Source organism: Carettochelys insculpta, chromosome 10, assembly GCF_033958435.1.
Source record: "Carettochelys insculpta isolate YL-2023 chromosome 10, ASM3395843v1, whole genome shotgun sequence".
Classification (NCBI taxonomy): Eukaryota; Metazoa; Chordata; order Testudines; family Carettochelyidae; genus Carettochelys; species Carettochelys insculpta.
In genome coordinates, this window is record NC_134146.1 from 17,937,207 (window position 1) to 17,962,456 (window position 25,250).

General features: G+C 44.1%; 1 protein-coding gene across 1 annotated transcript in view; it reads left to right on the forward strand.

The window, feature by feature from the left end:
* The first annotated feature begins 219 nt into the window (after positions 1-219).
* LOC142018644 (guanylate cyclase soluble subunit beta-2-like) overlaps positions 220-25,250 on the forward strand; it is a 43,469-nt gene continuing 18,438 nt past the window's right edge. Inside the window, exons 1-5 of the mRNA XM_075004604.1 lie at positions 220-354; positions 20,230-20,303; positions 21,309-21,403; positions 23,148-23,308; positions 23,665-23,764. Coding sequence (XP_074860705.1) covers positions 220-354; positions 20,230-20,303; positions 21,309-21,403; positions 23,148-23,308; positions 23,665-23,764 — 565 coding nt within the window. The remainder of the gene's footprint in view (positions 355-20,229; positions 20,304-21,308; positions 21,404-23,147; positions 23,309-23,664; positions 23,765-25,250) is intronic.

A 25,250-nucleotide genomic window follows, 5' to 3' on the forward strand; every position in this document is an offset into this window, starting at 1 on the left:
CATCATGATGGATCTTGCAGGCCTTTCTCTCTACATTCCAAAGCAATATTGCATGCTCTTTGGCCACGTCTACAGGATGGACAAAAACAGCCCAGCACACTGTATTCCCAAACTCCATCAACATTCGAAGGGATGAACATCTTCACCCTATGTGATGTCACCGTGGAAGGGACGGACAGTGTCTCAGAGATTCATGGGTTTACAGAACTGTGATAGATCATGGAACTTCAGTCTAGAATATCATCAACTGTGGACACTCTTGTTGCTGTAGTGGTCCTCAGTAGACTATGCTTTTTTGATGATGATGGGCGAGAGAGTGTTTACTGGAAATGGCTAGGAGCCAAACTGATACCGGTAAAATCCCAACCAAGCAACTGGTCCACTGTGTAATAGTCAAGAGAGCTGAGAGCCTCATCAGCCTTGCATTCGTGGAGGGGACAGGGCTTGGGTTAAAGGATGGGGTTAGGGGCAGCTAGCTGTCAGCACTGCCCAAACTGTGGCACTCCTCCCTGCCTCAAAGCCCTCACTGCTGCCTGGAGCATGGCAGCAATTTAAAGGGCCTGGGCCTGCAGGTGCCCCGGTTGCCATAGTAACAGTGGCAGCAGCTGGGAGCCTCATGCACTTTTGAATCTCCAGGTCCTGGGCAATTGCCCCCTTTGCCTTCTCATCCTCCTGGTTGGTGGGCCTTCTAATAGTACTAGGCGACAATGACCAAGTCATTGATCTAGAGGTCCATGTGCCTCACTGAAGCCAATCTGATTCATAAAAAAAGACACAACCCAACAAAGAATTTACAGAAAATCTGATAGTCACCTCAGTTTTCCTGGTGAGATTAATTAATGAAAAGGGGCAAAAATACAGAAGTGTGCTCACTAAGAATATTAAGAGGCCTAAAATGACAAAATTGTGTTTCATTTCTAACAGTATAAATTACCCTGGTTATACCTTATAGTGCATTAGAGCTGTTTTTCACCAACTGAAAGTGAAAGCAAAATCACTTAGCTAAGCCTTTGGTTATAAAATTGGCCAGACTCTATATAGCTAAGGTCCAAATTTTTAGAATTACATGATCAGTGTTGTCACTTTCATAGGAGAAGGTGGGAAAGCTGCCCCTGGCCTCACACTTTTGAGGTTCCCATGACAGCTGCTGCACCTGTCATTTATTTTCCCCCTCTCACCCACGTCCATGAAATATAAGCATTATATTTTACCACATACAAGGAACAAACCATATACACAAAGAACAAACCATATACTTCATTGTCATGACTTATTTTACACTCAGGGAAACAAGAAAACACAGAGATAGCACAGCCTGTTAATCCTCTGTAAAATAATTTGCCTTGCCACCAAATAATTACTGTTTCTTGAGATAGCATGCTCTTAAAAATGTAAAGGTGCAGTGAATAGAAAGGGACAAGCAAACATTTTACACTGAGCCCCACTTTTTGTCTCTATAGTTATCAGGCCCCCCCCCAACCTGTCTAATGTAATCCAAACCAATGGAAATTTTGGTTATGTTTGTATGGAGAAAAAAAAAAGAAGCCTTTCCACACATGTAAGAAAAATAAGTCTGTAGAATGTAAAAGTTCTATGAATCATTATATATGTGAATATACATACATAAAACCAGGAACATATTTCAACATTTTTAATGTGATAGAGGAAACTGACACAAAGCAGCCAATAATTCTGCATCCTCCCCCTTGAGGGGGCCTGCCCTCCAGTTTGCTCACCCCTGAATAAAAGACAAGATCATGAAGGTTACACAGCTGTCTATATTAGAATTACATATCCTTTCCTGACTTTTCCTCTAGCTAATATCCTATTTTAATGGTATTTGCCCTTCTTATTCTTCACTAAAGTTCAGTTTTGATTTGTTTTCTCTATGTGCCTCTAAACAATTACTCTTTAATACAGAAGAACAGCTACAATTGATTGTTTAACATTTATTTTCAGATCACTAGTCTCTCCTGTTTCTTAGCCTTACATTCAATCATTGCATCTTAGGACTGATTTGGCCCTTGTATTTAGTTCTGAAGTAACAATTCACTTATCTGGCTAGTCAGTTTTGTTTTGATGCCCTTAGTTTTTCTTTATCCACATGAATCTGTTGACTCTTGGGTCACTACTTTGATTGGAACTCTGTTAGGGACTGCAAGGGTTTCATAGTTTATACGCAGCTGGGTCAGGATCTGTTCCCCAGATGAAATGCATTTTACTTGGCACAGAGGTAACTTTTATTTTGATTGATTATAATTCATCCATACTAATCATTTAATTTGGGCCAAAACACATGCAGTGACATGGAGCCCTCTTGTACCCCACAGCCACCATCATGGGCCTCTCTTTTTTCCTGAAGAGAAAGGAATGACAACGGGGAAGACCCCAGTTTACTCCACAGTATCCAGGGAGTATCTGCTTGGATGTGATCCTGCTACATTCTTCCTCATCTGTCACTCCCTGAGACCACTATGTGGATGATGTTGGCAAGACCTCCCAAAGCAAGAGTCACTGTAATGAACAGATTGAAGTTGTTGGCTCTATAGATTTCAGGTTAGCCTTATCAAAGTATTGTTTCAGGAATTGCACAATTGCTTTCAATACAGCAGTTAGAAGCATGCCCACTAGCCTGTACATGTCACAAGACAGCAGAATTTCTACTGTGTCATCTTACACCATCCAGCAAGCAGTTGGATAAAACAGCAAAGCAGCTGATGGACAAGTTGGGGCAAGATTCCGTTTCTTAATTTTGTTTAATGACTCTGCTGCTTAGATCTAAAGTCTCATCATAATGTTTATCCTTGTATGCAGATGTTTCACTAAAGCAAGTTGTCCTGACACTAGAGCCAGGAGTTTCTGGGCACCAGACCTGTAATCCCATTTTTGATCTGTCTCGGTCACACTGTGCCCTCCATCTCATTTTCCCATTCTGGAATACAGGAGTACCACCATTTACTTGGTTCCAGGTGTGTTAAGTGTACTGCTTTATATTTGTACAATGCTTCAAAGGCATTCTGTGTAGCCAACAGCTAGTTTTTACTTGATACCATGTACAGGACCTGACTTATAAAAGTGCTAATTTAAACAAAGTGATCATCTGTTTCCTCACAGTTAACAGTTATTTAAAGTCATTGGTTAAAGCATTTAAGATGTTTGGCCTCTTTAGTTTTGTCTATACCATGAAGTTAAACCATATTCAAATATGTTAACTAACCCAATGTCAAATGCCCAGCATTAACGAAACTCGTTCAAAAATAATGCAAGCAGTCCTATAGCACCTTAAAAACTAAAAAAATTATTTATTAGGTAATGAGCTTTCATGGGTCAGACCCATGAAAGCTCATTACTTAATAAATAAAATTGTTAGTATTTAAGGTGCTACAAGATTGCTTGCTTTGTTTCATGAAGCTTCAGACTAACGTGACTACCTCTCTGAGACTCTTGTTCAAAAATGTTTAAAAATATTAAAGCCAAAGAAGACTGTCTTGGATTTCAGAAACCTGAATCAGAAGAGGTAATGTAAGGTAAATATTTTGCTAATGTTCTTCAGTATTAGCCTAAAATTGACTGTTTTGGGAAATATTTTTGCCAGTAAACTCATTTGTTCAATTATTTGTGTTCACCTGTCACAGGAGATGCAAGAACACAGACAAAAAGAATTTGCTTAATTATTGAAGACCATTGAATGGAAATTGGCAGTAATTGCTCATGTCAAAAAGCCTTGATAGTATAAAACTGAAAATTTCTGAACACAAGAAAGAACACATGAAAGTCTGGGAAGATCCTTGCATTTTTAAGGCTTGTGTGTGCTAATCTTTGTATATCCCTTTTAAACAAACGAATTAAGGAAAGGCTGAGCAAGTAATAACAGAAAACACTTTAGTTTGCTTCTTTCCTCTTACAATAAATCATCTTTTTAGGAAAGGTGTATAGATAGAAATCTCAGTATTGACTATTTTCCAAGAGTTGGTGTTACTTTATGGCTCTCTGTCTCATGCACTGATGTACTGATAACATTTGATGAGGGCTGACTAAACTGTGTGTGCAGGGCCAAGAGCCTACAGGGAGGGGGAGTAAGCCCTCAGATTTAACAGACTATAGGGAAGAATGGACATTCCTTACCCCTATTAGTCCATTAAATGGAGGGTTTACTGTACTAGCGGGAGCTGGGAAATTGACCAGGGCTGCTGCGCTTTCAGTTTCCCGGGTCCCCCAAGCTGCAGAACTGAGAGGCTGACAGCGCTACTGCTCCTGGCTCAGAATGCAAGGCTGAGGGAACTGTGGGATAGCTTCCCACAATGCACTGCTGCAACAGTTGAAGTTTGGTGATTTCAGCGTGGAAGTAATATTTCAAATTTTCTGGGAGCCTGTGGGAAGTGAGGGTACTCAAAACTGAATTAAAAACGGCATTATCTTAATAAATTTTGAATTTATCGCACAGTGTAGATATAGCCAAAGTGCGGCCACCGAGCCCCGCACATATCTCCATTCACCTCCTACTGGGGTCTGGGAGCTTGAGGCTTCTGCCCTGTGGTGAGGTGGTGGGGAATAGGGACTTCTACTAGAGTAGACTGGTGCCTGCTGTAATGGAGCATGCTTTAAGGATGTAGCACTTCCCACAACAGACTGAGTCACAAAACCCCAGACACACACACACACACCCTTTATGTTCAGCAACCCTTCCTGAAGGTCCCAAGTGTTAGCTCCACGTGGAGAGGCAGTGACGAGTGGCTGTGAGTTGCAGAAAGAGAGGACACCTCTCTCCAGGAGAGAGGCAACAGCAAAAGCAACAGCTCTTCCTGCAGCTCCCAGCTGTTTGCCGCTGTCTTTCCCTAAGCTGCCAGTGCACCTGCTCCAGCAGCTGCCGTGCATGGAGGAGGCTCTGCAGCACCTTACTGAGTGGGACCAGCAAACCCTGGCAAAAATCAGTGGGAGGGATGTGACCCCATGTGCCACCTCTGGTAGTGGGGTGGGGGGAGTTTTGGGGCTGCAAGTGTTCCCCAGCTCTCAAAGGCTGAAGATTATAACATGTGGCTGAGAGTCATTAAATTTGGCCACCCCTGGAGATAACATCAATTGCAGCTAAAAGACACAGTCCTACAGACCTGTACTTACACAAGTGCACAGGGGAACAAAGACTCCTCCCCTGAGGAAAGGTGTGTAGAATCAGGATCTAAATCCGCTCACAACTAAAAGCCACATTTTCAAAAGGGAAACTTCGTGCAAGGCAGCAAAAATATGGTACTTAAAGGTGCCACCAATTCAAACAAGGTTTCCTGAGCATTAGCATCTCTTATATTTTATTGTCAGAAGGGGCCAAGTCTCCGTCTACCTGCTTATTCCTGAACTCCCCTCACTCACGGGGCCTACAATTCCAATCTTTCCAGTCCTGGGGATTCTGAGAAGTGTTGCTCTCTTGATCAGGACTAACACTGGGAATAGGCAGTGCTTGGTCTATAACCTCCCTTTCAGGGAAATAGTACTTTGTTACAGCCCTCAAAAAAAAAGAAAATTGACCTCAGCTCATCAGAACGTATGTCTGAAAATGTATTGCTCTAAGTCACAGTCTCCTATTAAAAGGTCAATATTTTATTAACAGCCAGCAAGCTGCAATAGTAATTATATAGGTACTGCAATAGCAAAAACAAACACTGTTGTTTTGCCATTGCCATTGTTATAGATGTGTCACAATATGTTCTACAGGTTTCATGCTATAGTAACAGAATCAAATAAGTAAATAAACAGGGCCAGATTCTTTTATTTTTATTCTTACAAATGGTCTCATTAAAGTCACTGGGACCCATTGGTGAGAAACGCACTGCTCAGTATGAGGCAGTGTGTCTGGCTCAAATTATATAGTTGCATAGTTATTTGAGAACATTAAGTGCATTCCATAATACAATTTTAAAGTAGCACTGAGGAAAGGAAGTTAAAAGGCACAAATGAGGAAGAAAAGAAAAATGAAAATTAAATTTAAAAAAATCAAATGAGAGTCAGTGAGTTGTAGATCAACAAGACGGGCGGTGCAGAAGGCAACATCTTCCAACAAAACTTCTGTCAACAGATTAAGGCCACACACAAAAGTGGATCGAAAGAGTGATCAACTCTGTCGACAGAGGCTGCATCTACACTATGAGATAAATTTGAAATTCAGACAGTTAGCTTGATATTACCAGGCGACTGTCGTCATTCAGAAATACCATTAGCTCAATTTACGGAGCATTAATCTCAAGATTACAAAGTCGCAGTTACCTGATGGGTATAGTGTCAAGCTCGAATTTAGACGTTCGATTAAAGACAAGCGTGGAAACACCATGTCTTAAAATTGAATTTATTAGCCTCCACAGGTGTCCCCTATCTATCCCACAAAACTGGGCCTGCTGCACCTGGTTCCCAGCTCCCTGATACTGCTCCCTGTGGCCTGGCAGCTGGAGCTAAACAGGGCTAGGCTCCCCCCAGCTGGGCATCTCAAGCCAGAGCAGGGCCAGGCACCCCATGGCCAGGCTGCTCCAGCCGCACGCAGGGCCTGACACAGAGTTAACTGGGCAGCTTGAGTTGCTATGTGGCCAGGCACTCTGTGGCCGGACTGCTCCAGCCATGAGCGGAGCCAGGCACCCTGTGGCAAGGCTGCTGGAGCTGCATGCAGGGGCAGGCACCCCACGGCCAGGCTGCTGGAGCTGCACAAAATGCCAGATGCCCATGGGCAAGCACCCACTTCACAGGTGCATTTGACCACCTGTGACCAGGGGCCCCAAGCCAGCAGGCTCCAGAAGCTTTTCCACTGGAGCTGGTGAGTGGCAGGGGCTTGTTTCGTTTTTTTGTTTTGTTTTTTGTTTTTTTTTAAAGAGGGGTTTTTTTGGGGGGAGGGGATTATAAAATCGATATTAATAAATTCAAATTTATTTTTAGTGTTGACGTAGCCAGAGAGTGGATGGACTGCCTGGCCGCTCTATTGACAGAATGGCCCACCAGCAGCACAGCAGACAGGGCTGCCTTGTGACCAGGAAGCCCTGTCTGGCTACAGAAGGCCCCCGCCCCCAGGAGCGTACACACTGCTTATTTGTTGACAGATTCTGTCGAGAAAGCTGGTCCGCCTCATGGGGAGAGACAGAAGGCTGTCAACAAAAGTGCTGTGTATGTTGACAGACAGTGTTTTTACTGTGGATGCTCTGTGAGTTTTGTTGACAAAACCTCTAGTGTAGCCATAGCTTAGGCAAAATGCTTTTATGTTCAGATAAGCATTTGAATTTTCAGTAGCTTTCCTGAAGTGAAGCAGCAAACCTTTCCAAGGCTTAGCTGTCACTACTGATTAAGTCTTTGAAAAATCACTTTACTGTTTCTTTAAATTTCTTGACAAAAGTCTACAAAACAAACGAAGGAAAGCACTTTCTCTTCCAAATCTGTATGACCCTAGTTCTCATTGTCTTGACACCCAGGAGTCTGATACTGAAATACCGAGTATGTGATGAAGACTAGAAATGAAGTTTACCATTTAAAATTAGCACCGCATGAATCTTTAAATGAGGAGGGGTTAATTTCTTATATTTTGTAACCTTGGTTTCATGATTCATCAATTCTAAAGTCAATTATTTACATTTATGTGTCTTGTAATAAACAGCAGGTTTATGTGGGTAACATTGGAACTGAAATCAGGGACATAGCTCATAATGAGTTATGGTTGAGAAACTCATGCATGGGTGGGAACCTTCTCCTGGAATCATGTGGCTCATGAACTCAGAACCAGATTATTTTTAGTTGTTTTGTAGGTGTGATTAAGCAATCAAATCTGGTATGCAAATTATATGCCCATCCCATAAGGTAACTAACAATTATAATGTCTAACCTTGCCCATTCTAAAGCAGATTGGAACACAAACAAATATTGTATCAACTAAGAACAAATGCTACAACATGTAAATTCTGTCAAAACAAATGCTGCTCATGCTATAATTAATTGCAGTGGTGGGATAAATTGGTTTCTAGATGCCAAGAGACCTTTTCTGGGATGCTATTTAACAAAAACGTATAATGTAGAAATAAAACAAAAACTGAAAAGGAGGGGATTTTTTAAAATGAAATATTTAAAATTGAGGGAAGCTCAAATCAGTTTTTCCAGGTAAAAGTTATTGCTAAAAGAAAGGCATTTTACAGCTGCAAAGTGTTACTGAAGCAATAGCAACAACATGGATCCCATTTGGGCCTCAACACAGCCTTTAAAACAGTAAGCACAATTTTGGCCAAAATTGCTTACACAAAAATGTACATTGTAGATTTCTCATGCGCAAAATAATTGTGTCCAGGCATGCAAAACTTTAAATGCCTGATCTGTGAATTCTAGAGTTATGTGTAGTTAGACAACAATGCCTCAAAATCTAAAATTCTTCTGGAGAAAAATATTTGTTTGCCTTGTGTCTGATATTAGCCATGGGCCTAAGGAAATGGTCATCTGCTCTGTATGGCTTCAAACCCCAGCAGAGTTAGATATCCAAGTCAAAGTTGGCAAACCAATTAATAGCTCCAAATGGCAAGGAATAGGTTGCAGATGTACTACACACACGTTTGTTTGGGACATTGACTGATGAGTTGTTCCATAAGTTGAGATCCATTTCTGCAGTCACAGATATGATTGTGTCTCATTCCCCATGTATGGACAAAGTCAGTGACTCTGGCATATGATTTGTGGACGCAATTCAAAGTGAACCATATTTTCTGTGGGAGTGAAAAGCCAATGGGATTTTTCAGATGATTCCTTGATGATGTGGTTTTTTGGGATGTTGGCATCCTTCCCCCTTTCCCACCACTGATTTGCTCAGCAAAGTTGCAGACTTCACACCAAAAGGTATTATTTTTGGATGGTATCCACAATGTACTAGACATTTTTCAAAATGTCAGGAAGACACAACCTGTGACCCAAGCAGCATACAACCTAAAACAGAGAGGTAGTCATGTTAGCCTGCCTTCTAACAACACAAACCAGCAGTCATGTAGTATTTTAAAAACTAACAACATTATTAGATGATGAGCTTTCATGGGACAGACCCTCTTCTTTAAATCTATAGCATATCCAGTACAGACTCAGTTTTATAGCACAGAAGTCCCCAAAAAACTGCAATAAAAAGTGACAAATCAAATACATGGAACTGAAGGGGGGTGGTGTGAGAGGTGGGGGATATTAAGTGTCGTCCCTGAGATTATTACAAACATCAAAGGAAGGGAAACAGTCTTAATTTTTAAAAATGATTTTAGTCTAATCTAAAAAAAGACAAACAAGAATAGGTGAAAGGGGCAGGAATTATAAGGAGAGTGTTCAAGATGGTGCTTAGTCACATCTTGTTCATATAAGGTTATATTTGTCATAATTCTTAAGTCTATTTCTGCAAACAATGAACTAATTAGATTCAATTATTCCTTGAACTGGTCAATGTGAGTCAACTAGTTTCCCTGTAGGTGTCCCAGTGGAGAGGATCTTCATGAGAGATGTGAATGCAGAGATGATCGAGAGCTTGTAGATGATCTCAAGAAGGGCATTCATTCTTAAAAGTGATGGGGAAGAAGGCAGGGGGCTGTTAATGTAATAATCTGACACATGGGTAGTTAAGACTTTAGCAGGGGGTGGGAAGGGGCAAGGGAGGGACACAGTTATGCACGACTGTAAAGGCATTGACAAGGAACTTGATGCCTGAAGCATAGTGTATGTGTGTCAGGGGGAGGGAGGGAGTGGTGTGGGTGGAAATGGTTGGCAAGGAAGGTAGAGCTTGTTGGAAAAATTTCAGCCAACCATTTTCCCAACTGAAATATGTTGTTTCATCAAAGACGAAACATTTTTGGACATGTATTGGTTTTTGGTGACTTTTTCCCTGGGAAGGTTTCAGATATCCAGGGTGGGCTCTCAGTCTCTCCTAAAGAGAGAGAGAGAGAGAGAGAGAGAGAGAGATACCTAAACTGAAAAAAACATTAAAAGTGGATATTTAGTCACGATTTCATTTTCTGAACACATTTAAATGATGATAGGGTTTTCTGGCAAAGAATGAAGAAGACTGTGGAACCTCAGAGGTTGTAATGCAGTGGTTGGCAACCAGCAGCCCTTGGGCCATATGAGGCTTATCAGGTTTTTACATGTGGCACCATACATAGGGTTGCCAGAATGCCCTGGTTTCCATCAATGTCATTGTTTTTCCCTACTGGTATTACAGGTTGAACCTCTGTAGTCCAGAACTGTCTTGTCCAGCAACAGCCATTTTAGTTAGCCAGATGACTAATAGGGAAGGTAGACAACCTGGGAAGCAGTGAGCATGAGATGGTAGACTTCAGGATCCTCACCAAAGAAAGGAAAGGGTGCAGCAAATTAAACACCTTGGACTTCAGAAAAGCAGACTTTGACTCATTCAGGAGCCTGATAGGCAGAATCCCCTGGGATGCTACCATGAAGGGAAAAGGAGGCCAGGAAAACTGGCAGTATTTTAAGGAAGCTCTATTGAAGGTGTAGAAAGAAACTGTCCGGATGCGCAGCAAGAGAAGTAAATATGGTAGGAGACCAGACTGGCTTAATGGGGAAATCCTTGGAAAACTTAGGCACAAAAAGGGAGCTTACAAAAAGTGGAAACTTGGACAGATGTCTAGGGAGGGGTATAAACATATAACTCGAGAATGTAGGGCAGTTATCAGGAAGGCGAAAGCGCAACGGGAATTGCGACTCGTGTGGAATGTGAAGGGTAACAAGAAAAGTTTCTACAGGCATGTTACCAAGAAGAAGTTAATCAGAGAGGGCATGGGGTCCCTACTGGATGAAGGAAGTGACCCAGTGACAGATGATGTAGGGAAAGCTGAAGTACTTAATGCTTTCTTTGCCTCTGTCTTCACGGATGAAGACAGCTCCTGGACTAATGCAATAAGTGATGCATTGTGGGATGAAGGTGGACAGCCTTTGGTGGGGAAAGAACAAGTTAGGAGCTATCTAAAAAAGCTAAATGTACATAAATTGAGGGGCCCAGACTTAATTCATCCTAGGGTTCTGAGGGAGTTGGCATATGTTGTTGACAAGCCCTATGTTGTTGACGAGCCCTTGGCCATTATATTTGAAAAGTCGTGCAGATTGGGAGAGATCCCGGATGATTGGAAAAAGGCAAATGTAGTGCCCATCTTTAAAAAAGGGAAGAAGGATGATCCAGGGAACTATAGGCCGGACAGTCTTACATCAGTCCCTGGAAAAATCATGGAGGGGCTCCTCAAGGAAGTCATTTTGAGGCACTTGGAGATGAGGAAAGTGATCAGGAATAGTCAGCATGGATTCATGAAGGGCAAGTCATGCCTGACCAATCTGATTAGTTTCTACAATGAGATAACTGGCTCTGTGGATAGGGGAAAATCAATGGATGTGATTTATCTTGACTTTAGCAAAGCATTTGATATGATCTCCCACAATATTCTTGTCATCAAGTTAAAGGAATGTGGATTGGATAAATGGATGGTAAGATGGACAGAAAGCTGGCTAGAAGGTCAGGCCCAGAGTGTAGTGATCAATGGCTCGATGACGGGATGGTGGTCGGTTTCTAGTGGAGTGCCCCAAGGTTCGGTTCTGGGTCCTGTTCTGTTCAACATATTTATCAATGACCTGGATGAAGGGTTGGATTGCACCCTCAACAAATTTGCAGATGACACTTAGCTAGCGGGAGAGGTAGATACGCAGGCTACAAGGATAGGGACAGGGTCCAGACTGACTTAGACAAATTGGAAGGCTGCAAGAAATCTGATGAGGTTCAATAAGGATAAGTGCAGAGTCCTGCACTTGGGCTGGAAGAATCCCAAGCATTGTTACAGGCTGGGGTCCTACTGGCTCATTAGTAGTTTTGCAGAAAAGGACCTGGGAGTTGTAGTGGACAAGAAGCTGGACATGAGTCAACAGCGTGCCGTTGTAGCCAAGAAAGCTAATGGCATGTTAGGATGCATCAAGAGGAGCATTGCTAGTAGATCCAGAGAAGTGATTATTCCTCTTTATTTGGCTTTGGTGAGGCCGCATCTGGAGTACTGTGTCCAGTTCTGGGTCCCCAGTTATAGGAAGGATGTGGATACACTGGAGAGGGTCCAGTGGAGGGCAAACAAAATAACTAGGGGGCTGGAGCATATGACTTATGAAGAAAGGTTAAGGGAATTGGGACTGTTTAGTCTGCAGAAGAGAAGACTGAGGGGGGACTTGATAACAGCCTTCAACTTACTGAAGGGAGGCTGCAAAGAGGCTGGAGAGAGGCTGTTCACAGTGGTCACGGATGGTAGAACACAGAACAATGGTCTCAAGTTGTGGTTGGAAAGGTCCAGGTTGAACATCAGGAAAAACTTTTTCACTTGGAGGGCGGTGAAGTATTGGAATGGTCTACCCAGGGAAGTAGTGGAGTCTCCATCCCTGCGGGTTTTTAAGTCTCACCTCGACAAAGCCCTGGCGGGGCTGATCTGATGGGTTTGGTCCTGCTTCAAGCAGGGGGCTGGACTCTATGGCTTTTTTAGGTCTCTTCCAGCTCTATTGTTTTATGATTCTATGATTCTATGACCATGTATCATAGGTATGGCCAAATTTCCTGCAGTGCCATAAAGATTATTTACAGCCACCAGTCCTGGCTTTCAGTGTTGTGTGTTGTTATTTAGATGTAATTTTCCCCTACGTGTATTTTACGAGCCCAGTAAACAGTGCAAGTGTAGGTAATGTACTAGACAATATTGACCTCCCATGGTCCAGCAAGTTCTCATTTGGCACCAGTCAGGTCCCAAGGGTGCCAGACTAGACAGGTTCAACCTGGTACTAAAGTGACACACAGGAAAAGCAAGGGCATGTGAAGCACTAATTGCACATAACATTGCCTGTGAGAGCCATGTGCTCACTCTGAATCCAATCAAAGCACTGCTACAGTTCAATCAGCGCACCCTGCAAATTCTAGGCACACAAGAATAGTTAGCAAAATGACCCTATCCAGGGAGACTGCCTTGGTTATGACAAGCCTGAGTCCCTCCTTGCTGAAGGAGGGTTATTCACTCGTGTAGGTTGCCCAATGGCTGTTTTAATGAATTGTTATTCTCCAACCAACACTGCAGGAGGCTGACATTGTCAGGAAAGACCTATTAAAATGGAGTCAAGGAACTGAGTATTTGACCCAAATAACAACCACTTATATTTATTGAATAGGTAGTGTCCCACCTGGACCTTAACCACTCATTCTAATCTAAGCTTTAAGGTTTGGCAACAGTATTTTATGTGAGTAATGAACTGCTGGGTTTGTTCTTGCATTAGCAGAACTGGATTTTTCGGAACTGTGGACTGCCACTGCTCTCTCTATTAAGAAGCTTTAGGGATGATGACATATTGATTGTGTATTACATACATAGCCGTCCATTTGGTTGGCAGTCATGTATTCATTCATAATATTTTTTAAAGACCGAGGCTATTTTTCTTTTCAGATGGAAAATTATGAAGGCCTAGTTTCTGAAAGGCATTTAGATGTTTAACTCTCATTAAAACTGATTAGCATTATGTGGCTAAGTACCTATGACACCCTAGAGTCAAATGAATGGAAATAGCAAGGTTTTCACATGATATTAAGCAGCTGCTGTACTGTTGACTTTAAGGAGATTTCAGGGGGCTCGCTGGTTTTGAAAATCAGATTGCTTTTAAATAGAGGCCCAGAATGGATTTAGGAGCAAGATTTTAGGCACTCACATTTTAACATTTTCATTATGTTCCTCTGAGCATAACAGGACTTAAGGTCTATTAAGGGATCTGTTTTAACTGTAAAAAAATCCCATTCTTTACTAAATTGGAATGTGTTAGTTCCTTTGAGTAGTGAAGAAACAGTTAATAATACCAGATTGATACTATGTATTACTCCAAACTAGGCCAGTTCTAAATTTAATATTGAAAAGGAACTCCCTCTAGCGGTCAAGTTACAAAGACGTTGACAATAACAGAAACTGACTCTCTTGGCTGGAATTATGAAATAGACTGATGTTTTAAACCTTCAAAAACAAAAAGCCCTGTGGCACCTTATAGACTAACAGATATTTTGGAGCATAAACTTTCATGGGCTTCAGATGATGAAGCGGATCTTTGCCCATGAAAGCTTTTGCTCCAAAATATCTGTTAGTCTATAAGGTGCCACAGGACTTCTTGTTGTTTTTGAAGATACAGACTAACTCAGCTACCTCTCTGATATTTGTTTTAAACCTGTTTCCGAGGAGTTTTACTTCAGTTGAGCTACTTTTCTAAACAGGAAAAGAGCAACCATTGGACAGAATAAATAATACAACACCAGAAAAAAGCAAGCCTTATGCTTCTAAAAGACTAGTGACAAAATGGAGCTGTGCACTAACACTGCCAGATCCTGCTGTTTGCCTTCTACTTCACTGATATGGTAACAGTCTTCGTAAGTGAATGCAGCTTTATAACCAGTGTGCCCTGTAAGCTGCATGCTTGTGCATCTAGGCAGGAGAAATTCAAACGCTGCCCAGCTGCTTAGCAGAGTGCCCACAGCTAGGCTTTTTTTCTCCTGGTGGTGCACTTTCACACATGCCTGGGTGTACATGAAAACTTTTGTTTTGCACTTGGATGGAAAAATCTGCACATGGATGGAAAAAATTAGAGGGAACATTGTTTATAACCCCCTGTGAATAGGCTGAAATTACAGTTATAAAATCTCTTTTCCTTTTGCTAGCTATTATTTTTTGAATGTAGGCACCTTTAGCATTCAAGTACAATCAAATATAATGGTCAAAGGGTGCATCTACACTAGGAACTAACTTTGAAGTTAGGCACTACTTCAAAGTAGTCAGCAGAGAGTCTACGCACATTTTCCCTTACTTCTAAGTGTGAAGTAGACCGATGTTTTAAACCTTCAAAAACAAGAAGTCCTGTGGCATCTTATATTTTGGAGATATTTTAGAGCATAAGTTAACTTTGAAGTAGAGATCCCAAATCTGAAGTCCTGACTCCATTCCTGGAAATGGATTAGTGCCCTACTTCAAAGTTTAGCTTCAAAGTAGAGTGTGTGTAGACACTCAGCTTCAAAGTTATTTTTTGTAGTGTAGAGGCAGCCAAAGTGAATGTCACTGGAGCTTCAGCAGTGCTGAATTTACCTCCAGATGGTTGAATTTAACTTCTTTGTAATTTTAACATGTTTTAAATTTGTTACCCCATGACACTTAAATGGGTCAATAGAACCCATGGGACTAGCTACAGATAATGCAGACCCCTTCACACTTCAGTTATTATTGGTCTCCAATATTTACATTAAAATGTTATTGAGTTCCATTTTACATCAATTTCAGCATGTACTCTGTCAGGATTTTGTTTCAGTACAGTTATAAAGCAACAGAAGTTTTTAAGACCTCTGGCCGGAGATACTCCATTGGCCTTTATAATAATGTTTGTGATTAAAAGAATAATGGGAGCATCCTTTACATTGGTGGATAGTTACAGAAACGTAGCCATGTTAATCTGTATCTTCACAAAACAAAACAGCAATCCTGTAGCACTTTAAAGACTAAAAAAATAATGTATTAGGTGACGAGCTTTTGTGGGACAGACCCACTTCTTCTGATTTTATGCTGGGGGTTTAATGACACTAGAATGTCATGTAACACTTAGCTTAGCCTGCTCATTCTTAGATGATTAGCACCAAAAGAGCAATCCCTTTTTTACACTGTTACACAACTGAAATGGATCAGTTACATTGTGCTCCTGGTGCCCTGAGGGAAGGGTTTTTGGAACAAAGCCAGCTCTCAGCAAAAAGCTCTGACACCTACAGACCAGGGATCCATGGTTCAGTGCACAAAAGATAAGGCAGCTAGAATGTGACGTAAAGGCCTGAAAGTGACTGAAAAATTGCTTGATCACACAAAACCAGGGTGGCGCCTGGACTGCTGACATTGGAGCTCAATGGCGCTGCTCTGGCTGCTACTCTGATTAATAGCCTTCTGTTACAGCTAGCTGCTTAAGTGAGTGAGCACCAGGACACAGAGAATGCCTCTGCCTGCCTCCATGCGACCGGAACCCTTCAGGGCACCAATCACCCCAATGCAGAAGCCTTGGTTATATATTTTCCTAGTGAAATCTGAGCCTCCTTTGAATAGAGAACACTGTGAATGTTTTGGATACACTACTTGGCTTAGTGGTGACAATTACAGGTGAATCACTAAAAATGCAGCACAGGCCTAGCTCTGATAACCAAATTCCCCACAAAACAAAAAAGCAGTCAAGTAGCACTTTAAAGACTAACAAAATAATTTATTAGGTGAGTTTTGTGGGACAGACCCACTTCAAGCTCCCACAAAAGCTCACCTAATAAATTATTTTGTTAGTCTTTAAAGTGCTACTTGACTTCTTTTTTGTTTTGATAGTATATAGACTAGCAGGGCTTTCTCTCTGTTACAAATTCCCCACCTTTGAGCCTGTGACTTAGAAGGTCAGTAATGGTGCCTGCCAGAATCTGCTATAAGATTTCTTCCATCAGAAAAACAAACACACAATTGGAAAAACTCCATCTTCATGGGGTCTTCACCAGCGTTTGACCGGTTTCCTTGTCACCCCTGCAGCGCTGGTGAATTCCCTCTGAGGGGTGAAGAATTGCTGTACCAGCCGCTCCGTAGGCCAGCGAAAACACAGCCCTTTTGGGAGAGCAAGGCGCAGCCAGGCAGCCTGCAGAGCCCCCTGGCGGGCCCGCACCCCTGCTCGCTTTGGAGGCCGGAGTGTGGCTTTTCCAGGCGAGGGCTCGCTCCCTCGGCTGGAGGAAGGGCAGACAGGGCAGCGAGCCGGCTGGCGGCGGCAGAGAGAGGCGCGCCGCTGTGAGCTCTGCCCCCAGCCCTTGGCGGCCGGGTGGGGGCCTCGGGCTCGTTCCGGAGCCGCGAGCGGTTCAGCACCTCGCCCAGAGGACAGCGACCTCGCTCCCCTGCGCCGCGCAGGGCGATCGGAGGGCACAGTCAGCCGGGGCAGGGATGAGGGCTGCGCCGCGCCGGGGGAGGGAGAGGGGCGCGGCAGCTCCGGCCTGAGCCGGCGCCGGGGGACAGGCTCGTCGCCCCGCAGCGGCTCCCGACGGCCGGCGGAGGATGGGGACGCGGCGGTGCCTGACGCACCCGGCGCTGGAGCGCTGAGGCTGCCCGCCCGAGAGCCGCGGCCGAGCGTCCGTCTCTCTGTCCGTCCTTCCGTCTGTCTGTCTCGCTGCGGGGCCCGGGGCACCATGGGGCCAGGGCGGCCCGCTCCGGGGTGGGGCGCAGAGCCTGGGGGGACCGCGGCGCTGTGAGCGCGGGGCCGGCTCCGGGGAGACCAGAGGGGCGGCGAGATCGCGCTGCGCCAGCGTGCCAGGATGGTAAGTGGAGTTTGGGTCCCTGGCGCCAGCCTGCCGGGCGGGGGGTGGGGTGTGCCAGCCACCAGCCTGCCGGGGAACTGGGGGGGGGGTAGCCACCAGCCTCCCTGGGAACTGGGGAGGGGTGCAGCCACCAGCCTCCCTGGGAACTGGGGAGGGGGTGCCTGGGAACTGGGGGGGGGGCAGCCACCAGCCTCCCTGGGAACTGGGGGGGGTGCCTGGGAACTGGAGGGGGGGTGCAGCCACCAACCTGCCTGGGAACTGGGGGGGTGCCTGGGAACTGGGGGGGCAGCCACCAGCCTGCCTGGGAACCGGGGGGGGGTGCCTGGGAACTGGGAGTGGGGCAGCCACCAGCCTGCCTGGGAACTGGGGAGGGGTGCCTGGGAACTGGGGAAGGGTGCCTGGGAACTGGGGCTGCGTGCCTGGGAACTGGGGGGCGCAGCCACCAGCCTGCCTGGGAACTGGGGAGGGGTGGATGGGAACTGGGGCTGCGTGCCTGGGAACTGGGGGGGGGGGCAGCCACCAGCCTGCCTGGGAACTGGGGAGGGGTGCCTGGGAACTGGGGCTGCGTGCCTGGGAACTGGGGGGCGCAGCCACCAGCCTGCCTGGGAACTGGGGAGGGGTGGATGGGAACTGGGGCTGCGTGCCTGGGAACTGGGGGGGGGGGCAGCCACCAGCCTGCCTGGGAACTGGGGGGGGGTGCCTGGGAACTGGGAGGGGGGCAGCCACCAGCCTGCCTGGGAACTGGGGCTGTGTGCCTGGGAACTGGGGGGGTGCCGGCCACCAGCCTGCCTAGTGACGGGGGTGTTCAAGGGCAGGTGACCATCAGCCTCCCACCCCTCCTAGGTCCTGTAAGCGTGAACGGTCTGAGGCAGGGCTGGTGCACGAGGACAGCCCTGGGGGTGGCTGAAGCTCTCCAATGTCCCAGAAAGGCCACACCCAGCTGCACTCAGAGGAGAGGCTCCTCCTCACTACCGTGGGGAGCAGCCTGGTGCCTGGAGGCCCCAGGACCTAGACCCTCATTCAGGGGGGCACCAGTGCTCTTGAGGGGCAGCCAGACACTCCTGCCTTGTGCCCGTCCCAGTGACCCGGGGCTGCAACTTGGCACCCAAGAGCTGGGCATGCTGGGAATTTATTTTCCTGGTCTGTGCTGCCCCTCTGCCATCTCCACACCTGTAACGGGGAATTGGCTCAGCTGGGTATTTCACGCAGCTCTCTCGGAAAGTGAGCTAGGCACTTGATTAACACCAGAAAGTTACTTGCTGGGCAAAACCCCCATGCCTGCTGGGAGGCTGGGAGGTCTGCATCCTAACCCCCTGGCCTGCTGCAGAATTGCTAGGCAGGATGTGGTCAATCAAGCAGTAGAGCTGCTATGGCTTTACCCATTGTCTTGGGCTGAGTTTCTGTGACCCTCACTTTGACAGGCTATAGAGTCTTTCAACCCGTGTGTCCTTGGTGAGCCCCTTTCGCTCATGCTAGTGAATATCATGTATTTTAGCAAGCTGAGAAATGAAGTTACCATTGAGCTGAACAGAGGCAGTGAAATAGCCTCGGGCTCTGTCAGGTACACAGATAGGGCCCGCAGCCTGGACCCAAGGAAAACACCCATTGCCTTTCCTACAAATGTTGCCTGTTGCATAATAATATGGAAGAAATGCAGGATCAGGCCTTTATTGCAATTTAAATGCAATTTAATTTAAAAAACCAGGGCAGAAATACTTAGTGGACTTTCCATTTCTCCTAAATACATTCAGACTTTGAAACAGTCATTTTAAAATTGTCTAGAGTGGCAGTGGGGTCAAGAGGGTCTGATCAGGAGCCAGGAGACTGGGATTCCAGCTTCCATTTTCACACCCACTCACTATGGGCCTACACTATGGGCCCCATTCTTCTCAGTGATGGGTTTAACATTGATGTCGGTGGACTTTGGATCAGGCCTATGTGAATTTGGGTAGGTCCCCAACTTCCAAAACCTGTCCCTAACTTCAGGTAATTATTTCTGTTGTGGTACTGTTTGTGTGTATAACTTGATGGTGACTCTCCTTTTTAAACCATGGTCCCCTCGATTCTATGTGTACCTGGATATTCACTTAGGCTACTTCTGTGCTACAGCCATCCATGTCTTCCCACAAAACTTCTGTTGACAGACTGTGGCCGCACACAGAATTTGATCACTGTTGATCTGCTCTGTGGACACACAGTGGCCAGACTCTCTCGCAACAGAATGGCCAACAGGAAGCATAGTAGACAGCGCTGCCCATGATCCAGAAACCCTGTCTGGTGACATACCCCGCTCCCCCACCCCCGGAGTGTGCACACAGCTTTCTTAGTCAACAGATTCTATTGAGAAAGGTGTTCTGCCTCATGGGGGAGAGGTAGAAGGTTGTTGATGAAAGTGCCGAATTCTGTCGACAGTCCATCGATCAAATGCATTTTTAGTGTGGATGCTCCATGAGTTTTGTTGACAAACCTGGGTTTTTGTTGACAGACCTCTTTAGTGTAAATGTAGCTTTTTGCAACAGTTGAGGCACAGTGGTGCCAATCTTGCTTTCTTCACACTGACGAAAATGTGAACTAAAACACCTTTCATTTCATGGGAAGGTTTCTGATTAACATCAGTGTTAAGCAGAGATTTTGGTTTTTTTGCCTGCTTTTGCCTTATTCCAAATCTATAAAGCCTGATTACATCTCTTTACCCTTAAAATTTTTTTAAATGTACAGATAAATACACAAAGAATTTAATATTCTTGGATGAAAAGCCCTAAAGTAAGTTTTATTTAACTTTTTGTATTATATTATAAAACAGTGGAATTTAAAATATTATGGGCTTGCATTGTTCAAGGGCACATGTCTAAAATGTTCCCATATTCCTATGTTTATGTTTGCAGTATGGATTTATAAACACATGCCTGAAGTCTTTGGTGATTGAAAAATATGGTGAAGAAACATGGGAAAAATTAAGGTAACTCATTCCTAAGGGATTTAATAAATTAAGAGAAAAAGTGAATAAAGGAACATTGTTGTTCTCTAGTACAAGCTCTCACTGCTGAATGAAGGCTGAAGTATTCATTATTCAGTAAGCAATTATTTAAAAATAGCTATTATGTCAAAGTCAAGGCTTTTACACTGCAATATTTTCTCCTTGGACCTTAATTACTTCATTTATTAAGCCAAATAATGAAAGATGACATTTGGTCTGGGGGACATGGGTGCGATAGACACACTAGCTCCTTGTTTCATTATTGAAAACTCATTATGCTGAATAGAAGCCACTCTTATTTTGAAGTCAATTTCATCTTGGAGCCTCAGGGAAAAGTAATTAGATGTAATAGAATACATGGCTTTTGCTCTTCTTTATTTTTGGTTGCTTTTTTAAAACATGAAAAGCTTTATGCAAGTGTACATAATATAAACAAAACAAAAAAGGCAAACATAAATACCACAAGCCACAGGCCTGATCCACAGCCCATTGGAAGCAATGGAAAGATTCAGGGTGACTTAAACAGGTTCTGGTTCAGGCTTACCGGGAATCAAGATTTCAGCAGCATGTGTCACAATGTACAGTCAAACAAGGGAACAAAAGCAAAACCAATACTATTATCTGTACAGCGCCTAACTCCATAGGGCACTAGTACTAGGCTGTGATTCATAGACACTACCATAATAATGCATAACAGGGTCAGCCTTATGTCACATATATTTAGCCAATCCCTTAGCATGTATTTAAGTCTCACCAATTTCAAAGTGACTTCTCACATGGCCAAAGACTGCAGGTTTGAGCTGTAGGTTTAGATTCTCACCTCAACAGGCACTCATTTGGCCTGGTAATATTAATGAGGGAAAGGGCTGTTCTCAGGTACCACACTGAGGGGAGCTAAGAGGAAAACTGACTAAGGAATATCAGTTGGGACTTAATGTGTGTTCTGTTTAGAATGATGTTGCAACACAACTCTCATTTTTGTTACAGGCTCCAGGCAGGGGTTCAGGAGACATTTTTGACTTTTGAAGTTTACAAAGATGAGATCACAATGGAGCTGATTGACAAAACCTGCAACATGTTAGGTATGTTTTGTGTTGCGGTTGTAAGGTCTGGGCCCAGTCTTTGCAGGTCCAATGCTCCGTATAAGTCAAAGGGAGTTTTCCAAATGAGTTTGGCACGAGTGTAACTGGGCTTTCCATAGGCCAGGGACTGAGCTGGGCTGGTGCAACCAGGAGAACAGAGTCAGAGTGGGGAAGCCCGTTCAGAAGGCAGCTGAAGCTGCACCAACCTCATGACTGGAGCAGATCACTGTTTGGAGCTCTCAAAATGGATAATATTAACATGGACTAATTGATCAGACACCCTCCATTAGTGAACATGTGTGGGGTGGGGGCAGGGATGGTCTGATAGAGCCCCAAACTCAATGGTTACAGTTACACTAGAAGCACCTGTCGACAGACTTTTATGTCAGAAGAGATTTTTCCAACAAAACGTCTGTTGACAGAGTGCAGCCATACATTGAAGTGGATCGAAAGAGCAATACGCTCTGTCGACAGAGAGCAGCCAGACTGCCTGGCCCTCTCTTGACAGGATGGTGGACGGGAAGCTGAGCAAACAGGGTTGCCCATTGAAATGGAAGCCCTGTCTGTTGACAGAAGGCCCCACATGACTTTTTTGGCAACAGAATCTGTAGACAAGGCCACTCTGCCTCACCTGGGAGAGGCAGAATGCTGTTGGCAAAAGTGCCAACTTTTTTCGACATACTATCGACAAAACGCATTTTGTGTGTGGACACTCCACCAGTTTTGTTGGCAAAATTCTCTAGTGTAGCTGTAGCCAATAAGGCTACCCTCCCCAGCTCTCCTTTGTGAGAAGAGGAAGGGCAAAATGCTAGAATATTGCCTATCCTTTACCCCAAAAGGATCACACAAGCCACAGGGCTTAAGGAGGTGTAGTTTTTGTCTCCAGGCACCAGTAGGAAAGAATCAAGTCAGAGAAGAGTATTAAGAGTTAATATTTAAAATATTGGAATTTCAGTCATGTACCAGAGGCACAGTTTTTGTCTTCTGTCTTAGACAACTAGAGAAAATACCCCTTTCCCCACTTGTAACATTCATATCACATTTTCTTGTTCATAATTTTTCTTTAAAACCAACATGCCATCAAGATGCTTGCTGCATAGCCATGGCTTTTACTGCTAGTTGGAGATCAGCACATTTCAAAAGACTGACCAGGTTAGAATTGTGGGTTCTATGTGATGCTCCTAAATCACTGCCTTCCTATTACCTATGGGGTCACAAGCAATGTTCCCTCTAATCCTTCCCATCCATGTGTGGAATAAATTTTTATGTGCAGTCATGTGCACCACCAAGCAAAACACATAACCTAGCTGCTGTTAGCACTCTGCTAATCAGCTGGGCAGTACTTGAATTTTTCCTGTGTGGCTGCACAAGTGCACAGCTTACATTGAACACTGGTCATGGCTGAGGGAAAGGGATGCCCTTGTACTATCTTGATCCCCCCGCCCATCTTTGATTTAAGTTCTTTGGGGTTAACAGCTACAGGGAGCTAGAACTGCTCTCAGGATGCCCTCAGTTAAGTCCAGGAATGTGGCCTGCAAACAAGACCCCAGGTTAGGGAGAGTGGAAAGGAAAGTTTTCTGCCCGCTTTGTACCTCCACCTACCCTGACCTCTGCTGTGCAAGGAACCTGGGCTACAGCCATGATTCTAAACACACATTTATTAAAATTCTGTTTACTGTTAGTCGTTTTCTGAGTTAGGACTCTCACGTCTGTCATGTTAAAAAAGGTATCTTCATTTTGCCAGATATCCCCCCTGAGATGGTTCTGAAGCAGTTTGGAGAGTATTTCTTTGAATTTTGTAAACAGTCAGGCTATGACCATATGCTGCGAACTCTGGGTGGAAATCTCTACGAGTTTATAGAGAACTTGGATGCACTCCATAGCTACCTGTCTCTTTCTTACCAGGCAAGTTTAAATAAGAACTACTGAGCAGACAGGGAGAAACCCTGTCTGAGTTTACACACCAGCCATGCTGTAACCTTGTGCACTGAATTTAATTATTCTGATATCCTAATGAGGAAAGACATCAGCTGTTTAACTTGATATCTACAATTAAGGATAATTTTGATCAAATTTTTAAATCATATAAAAAAGGTATTTTTCCTTCCAACCCAAGGTTTTTCGTTTCTAATAAATCAGAAATGAAACTTGTTCAATGTTATGAAGTATTTATTTTGATAAGATAATAGGTAGTGTTCAGAGCTTGCTATTGCACCATTGTTCCTTATGATAGTTATACCCTTCATCATTATTATTTTCAGGAGATGAATGCACCTTCTTTTAGAGTAGAGAAGAATGAAGATGGCTCAATGCATTTGCATTACTACTCAGACAGAAGAGGTCTGTGCCATATTGTTCCAGGTAATAATGCAGCTGAGCTAATAGTATATTACATCTGTAAACTCATACGTTCACTGCTATTCTTTGCCTCATTTTCACAAGTCCCCTGGATGAGAATTGATAGCTCAACGGAATCTTAATAGGCTTTCAAATATTTTACTGTAATAGTTTAATTTCCAGAGATGCTAAGCATTTGTAGCTTCCATTGATTTCAGCGGAGTTGGGAGAGGGGGAGGTCGCTCAGCAACCCTGAGAAGGTGATCATTCATGTCTGTCTGGTCATAGCATTACTGAAACATACACATTTTTATGTGTAAGAAGTTGAAACTGCTGATGTGAATTATGGAGTCTACTTGTGTCCTAATTCTCAATGTCTCATATCCCTAATGTCATTAAATGGAGTAAAAATGCCATTTAATCTGAAGTGAGATGTTAAAAATACATAATGGAGACATCCGTGATTGAACATCCAGGCAAAACTGGCATTGGACTCAAGCGCTTGGCCCTCCATTAGCATTTCCAAGAACCCATACCTTCATTCCAAAACCCATCCATATGAACTCTGAAAGAATAGTAACTGTATTTCACAATTATATTTGGGCTATGATACAATCAGCCTCCTTCTCTTAACCTCTGGATGATTAAGTGGAGCCCCTCCGCAGTAATTTGTAATCTCAAATGGGAATCAGAGCTTCTCCCGTTCTGCCATTGCCTTTTCATATTTCAGAAGGCATAGAGATGTGAGACTTCACCCATCTCTGGAAAGGCAGAGTGATTTTTCAGACAATTGCCACTGGATAACACTGCACTCAACAGCCACGTGTTTCTAAGTACAAATGGAAGCAGTAATAATACATGTTGATACAATGTCTTGTTTCAAGAATGAAAATTCCACTTGACTACATAATCAAGGCCATACTGTGGAGCACACCATTCAAAAATAAAAAGATAATCATAGCAAAACTATAATTCATTTGAATATAGCAGTTACAAAATAGCTGCAGTGTGGTTTTGCAACGAAAACATTGTGTATATGCATGACAATAGGTTAGATTGAGACTAGCTTGTATAGAAGACTAAGAGAGGTAAAGCCTCAAAGCATCCTGCAACCCACAACATGAGACTTATTTGGATTTTACATGTCGGCATGGAGCAGAGGGCAGGTGGGAAATCAGGGCTTTTTAACCCAGAACTGCTCTCATGGACCCATACAAGTGAGTGTCAGGCTGATTATGGTTGGGTGATGGGGAAGATACCCTCCCTTCACCCTTCAAGGCCCAGCCAGCAGAATGCAACGTCTGATGAAGAAGAGCCAAAGTAGCAAACAATGCAAACTACCCTCCATCATTCTCCGCATCAAATGGGAGCTCTGGAGAGACTCCAAGCCAGAGGGCTGTCTCTGAGGTAATGTCTACATTAGGCTAAGAAAGTTGACCATGGATACACAATTCTAACTACGGCAATAGAGTAGCTAAAAATCGACATATCTATGCCCAGCTAACTTGGC